Here is a 4,888-nt window from a genome sequence, read left to right on the forward strand (position 1 = left end):
CTCCCATGAAACTGCTCATCCTGAATCACTGCCCCTGCCTCAGCCCACACCGAGGGCTTCATGACGAGAGTCCTATCAGCCTGTGGACAAGAAGGGAAAGTGCAGAGGTGGTTTACGGACGCACGGTGCATGATGTCGCCCAGAAGGGGACAGGTATTGTGTCCTAGCCGGGGTGGGGGGGCTGGCTCTGAAAGACGGAAGAGGCACCCCACGGCAGAACCAAGGTGGCACATCCAGCCACCCTCGGCCGCACCACGGGCAGCATCCTTGGACGGGTTGGCCAGACTCAGGAGAGAAAGACGAGCAGCTTGGGAACAAGGTGACCCGGGGAAAAGGCAAGCACCTGGGCTCCCAGAACAGGCAGAGTGACGGTCCTGCATCCCACAGAAGTGCCTGCATTTGTCCAGAGGGTATCCACTCTCTGGAGGTCCTTGTGGACAGGGGACATCAAATATGGTCTCTTCCTGTCACCTAGCAACTGCTCCAGGTACAAACTGGCCCAGCAGGGACAGAAGCTGAGTGTGACTGACGGCCAGTGCCTGCTTCCCTGGCTCTTGGCATGGCCTCAAGCCTCACCCATTCACAGCGAAGGCCAAAGTGGCCCCATCAGTGAGACTGGAGGGTGGGGATGTGTCGGTAAGCTGGTGGCCACCAGAGAAGGAGATGGTGACGGAGCCTCATGGGGAAGCAGACAGATGCAGCTCTGCCGTTCCAGCACCCACGGCCGTTCCAGCACCCATGGTTCCAGCACCATGCGGCCTCAGAACCCCCTGCTGACACCACCTTGCCTCCAGAGGGTCTGTCCTACCACCCTGGTGGCCAGGCTCACACCAGGAATCCCAGCTGAGGGGGACACCTGGAGTGTATGTGACTATTTTTGCCAAAAGCCACAACACCCAGGTCCAGGAGGGGAGGGTCCCTTGTGGGGTCTCTGTCCCACCCCAGCACCTTGGAGGCCCACTTTGGTTGGGGCAGGCAGGGGACATGGGCTTTGGGAGGTGCAGTGAAGCCAGCAGGCTCACCCCCCGCCCCCACCAGAGCCCCTGACAGCCTCCAGGAAAACCTGTGGTGTCCCCGTGCCCCAGCCCTCTGGCTGAGTGCAGCTAAGGGTGGCCCTGGGAGGATGCTGGAGGGAGGGAAGAGACACTGGGGACTTGATTCCTGGGCTCCTGCGCACAGCACCCACAGGCTGGCCACACCCCTGGGCAGAAGGTCCCTGCTCCTTGCCAGGACGCCCAGCCCAGCCTGGACTGGTGAGTACCCTGGGGGCTCCCCTGTGGCTTCCTGGCACCCTGCCTCCATCTCTGTCAACAGTCATCAAATCGTCCTCATCTGGCCCTCCCATGTCTCAAAGCCGGAGCCAAGACCATCTGTGGTGACGAGACGCACGCTACTGTTTTCTTCTGCTGGCCACAGCCTGGGTCGCACAGGTGTGCCCCCATCCCACCCTCCACCATGCTGGCGTACAGTCTTCCCTCATGCAGCCTCAGCTCCCCACTCTGCAGAACAAGTAAGAGAGCAAGAGACCGGCACGCCGCCTCACCAGGGGTGATCCTGGAAAACCCGGGTAGGCAGGGCTGAGCTGGCTCCCCAGCCTGGCCCAGGGGCTCAGCATGCTTCCGTCCTGGCTTGGGGGTGGTCTGAGTGGGAGTGAGGGGGAAAGAGGCCTCACTCCAGTTGGGTCCCCATCAGCCGGCGGGGTTTACCCTTGGAGGCTGCCCCGGAATGTGCCCGGGGCCAAGCCACAGAGCCTGGGCCCAAGACTGACGTGTGCAAAGTTGCCTTAAAGGGGGTGTTGGTACCAAGACATAAAAGAAAATAATAAAATATAAAAATATATTGCAAAGGGGGTGATGGGAAGGCAGCGTGGGCACAGTGCAACCCCAGCTCGCTGACTGCCGGTGGAGGTGCAGCCCACTGGGGCTCGGCACAGGCTCACGGATTGCCAGGGGGTGGGGGCCCTCTTGGCACGGGGACCTCCAGATACGGCACAGGGTTGGAGAAGGGGCCTGGTCGGGCCCAGTAGTCCAGGGCTCGAACTCGGTAGGAGCCGGAGACAGTACCTGTGTCTGGAGACACGGGGACACGTGTGCCAACCCGAACCTGCCCCCGCCCAAAGCCTCCTGACCCCAGGCTTCTCAAGGCCCCCACCCAACACTGCCCTGAGGTTGAAGAATGGGGTGGCTGAGACCAGGGCAGCAGGTGGTGGGCGCACCTGGGCTGAACACAAAGAGATTGAAGGTCGATGGCTTCCTGCTGACTGGGGTGTACACCTTACCGTCCTGAGAGAACTGGATCTCGTATGTCCACAGGCACCTGGGGAGGTCAGGCCAAGACCAAGGCTGGAGTCAAGACGGTCCTCAAAGGCCGGGGCAGGCAGGGCAGGTGGCCCAGAGCACCATTCCCTCAAGCCCCTCCGCAGCACCTCCCCAGCCCCTGGGCACTCTTCCTGCCCAGACAGGAGAGGGCTGGAGCCTAACTGTCCACTTCCTGTCCCCTAGGAGAACGCACACCCCACTGGCTGGGCCTGGTGCAGTGGCCCAGTGTGTGGGGTGAAGGGCAGGGACGCAGGACTGCGAGGGAAGGAGCTGGTGGGCCATGGCGCGTGGCCCGAGTGACCGCATGGGTGAAGGGGTTGGGACCCAGGGGCGTGCCTAGGACCAGGCAGGGGGAGGGAAGGCCCCACTCACGCACTTGGAGCCCACGTGTTCATCCGACCAGACAAGAACCAGCTGCCCTTGGGTCAGGGGCAGGGCACGGAGCCGGGTGACCGGGGGGAGGGAGGGGCTGTGATGGGGTCGGGGAGGAGGAGTCCAGGCCACGGCGCGGGTTGGGGGACTGCCACTTGCCTGGCCGGGCGGCTTCTCAGGGCGCGCGCACACGTGCACCAGCAGAAGCGACGGCAGCCGCAGCGCGGGGCGCAGGGTCAGGCGGCCGCCGGCGGGGAAGGGGCGCGGCGCCGCGGCCACCGGGTCCTGGGCGCAGTGGCGGGTCCTCAAGGTTCTCGAGGGGGGCTGGGGACGCTCGGCCCGACCTCAGGGCGAACGCCCCCGGCCCACCGCTCTGCCTTCTACCCACACCGCCTCGGGGCCCCCGCCCCGGGTCCCCCCCCCCCCACCCACCCTCCTGGAACCCGGGCCCAGCCCCTCGCCCCTCCGCGGCCCACCCACCTCGGCCGCGCGCATGCGCCGGAACTGCTCGGCAGAGGGGAAGACGGGCCGGCCCAGGCGCCGCCACTCGCCGTCGGGGCTGCAGAGCCGGTTGTCCAGGTAGCTCGTGACGTAGACCAGGCCTGCGGGGCCCGACGCTCAGGCCTCGGCTCCCCGGGCCGCCCCCTCCAGAGCCCTGGCGGGGCCAGAGACCTCCCTGGGACCCCAGCTCACCTGGGCCGGGGGGCCCCCCCCGTAGCCGCACCGTCACCGCGACGCTGCGGTTGGGGTGGGCGCGGGTGTCGTCGCTCGCGTAGATCAGCACGGCGGCACGCCAGGCGTCGGCTGGGCCCTCGGGGCGGTGGGCGCTGGCCAGGACGCCCACCGTGTGGTTGCTGTCCAGGACCGTCCCGGCCCTAGACACCTCGGCCCAGAGCTGCTCCTCGTCTGCGGGACGCGGGGGCCGTCGCCGCGTGGGGTCGTTGCCCCGCCGCCCCCTGACCCAGGACCGGGCCTCTCACCACTCGCTCCCCTCCCCTTGGTGAAGGAGTCCCCAGGCCCTGCCACGCGGAGGCCGACCCCGGGAAGCGCGCGGATGGAAGAGGCGTGCTGCCCGCAGCGGCGCCTTCGCAGGAGCCGCTCCCCAGCCTGGAGGGCCCTGGCCGGCCCACCCCAGCGGCCCCGGCTCACCCAGCAGCGCCAGCAGCCCCATGGCTGTGAGCACCGGCTTGCGCAGCAGCTGCACGTGCGGCGGGCGGGTGTTGTTGACCTGGAAGCGCGCGGTGAGCGTGCGCTGCGCGAAGGGGTGCGGGTGGTAGCTCAGGAAGGCGTTGTCGTTGCTCAGGAGCGCGTAGGGGATGGTGGAGCTGGTGTTGGCCAGTAGCAGGTTCTGATGCTGGGCGATGACCTGCATATGTCCAGGGCGGCTGGGACCGCGAGGCACGGCCACAGCTCGCCTGTCCTGTCCCAGGAGGAAGGTGGCTGGGGGGCGCGCAGGGCGTTGGGCCGGCCCACCTTCACCACCATGGCCGCATAGGTCACGTCAGCCCTCCACGGCTGCGGCAGGGACCAGCCCACCAGCGGGTCCGCCTCGTCGTTGTAAATGGGGGTGTCCGCAAACTTGGGGAAGAGCTGCCGGATCTGCTGCGCGACGGCCTTCTCCTGCTCCAGGATGGAGATGGAGCTGCGCGCACCCTGTGGGCGAGACCGCCTCAGTACCACCAGGGTCAGCGCCTCCCCGGGCACCGCCGCTGAGGGCGCAGAACCCCGGGGAGGGCGGAGGAGTAGGGCGCACCTTCCTGTGGAGGGAGATGTAGTCCAGCCGCACGCCCGCCTCCCCGGTGAAGAAGTTGGTACCGTCGTGGCAGTGGCGCAGGAGGCCCCAGCTCAGTGGGGATCGCGGTGGGGTGTGGAAGGAGTCGCCAGGGCCTCCCAGCCGCAGGGCCGGGCTGGCCGCGCGCAGACCCTCGGAGCAGGCATCATAGTAGTTCAGGAAGCCTGGACCGGGGGAGCGCTGCGTCTACACCTGCCCTGGAGACCAGCGGCTTAGCCGCTGCTCCTGCCTTCCTCTGCCCACTTTCAGCTGGGCAGGATCCCAGGAAGTGGTGCACACCTTGCATGGTCATGGAGACGTTGTCAAAGTCGTGGTGGTCCGGCTCGTTCCACGTCTCGAAGTTCCATTTGGAAACATGCGCCAGTCCGTACCTACCTGCAGAGGAGCCCTGCTGTCCCCCCAGCAC

At 66.9% G+C, this 4,888-nt stretch overlaps 1 protein-coding gene across 7 annotated transcripts in view; it reads right to left on the reverse strand.

The window, feature by feature from the left end:
* Window positions 1–1,822: 1,822 nt before the first annotated feature.
* IDUA (alpha-L-iduronidase) overlaps window positions 1,823–4,888 on the reverse strand; it is a 16,227-nt gene continuing 13,161 nt past the window's right edge. The window contains exons 5-14 of one of the 7 annotated variants that reach the window (XM_023206742.2): window positions 4,762–4,857; window positions 4,444–4,646; window positions 4,164–4,343; window positions 3,840–4,056; window positions 3,384–3,596; window positions 3,171–3,292; window positions 2,851–2,975; window positions 2,695–2,772; window positions 2,279–2,316; window positions 1,823–2,069 (exon numbers count right to left, since the gene is read on the reverse strand). In XM_023206742.2, the coding sequence (XP_023062510.2) occupies window positions 1,936–2,069; window positions 2,279–2,316; window positions 2,695–2,772; window positions 2,851–2,975; window positions 3,171–3,292; window positions 3,384–3,596; window positions 3,840–4,056; window positions 4,164–4,343; window positions 4,444–4,646; window positions 4,762–4,857 (1,406 nt within the window). In that variant the 3' untranslated portion in view covers window positions 1,823–1,935. Of the gene's footprint in view, window positions 2,070–2,215; window positions 2,317–2,690; window positions 2,976–3,170; window positions 3,293–3,383; window positions 3,597–3,839; window positions 4,057–4,163; window positions 4,344–4,443; window positions 4,647–4,761; window positions 4,858–4,888 lie in introns of all 7 variants that reach the window. The other 6 variants (XM_023206741.2, XM_023206744.2, XM_023206743.2 and 3 more) reach the window with 6 other exon arrangements.

This window comes from Piliocolobus tephrosceles, chromosome 3, assembly GCF_002776525.5.
Source record: "Piliocolobus tephrosceles isolate RC106 chromosome 3, ASM277652v3, whole genome shotgun sequence".
Lineage (NCBI taxonomy): Eukaryota > Metazoa > Chordata > Mammalia > Primates > Cercopithecidae > Piliocolobus > Piliocolobus tephrosceles.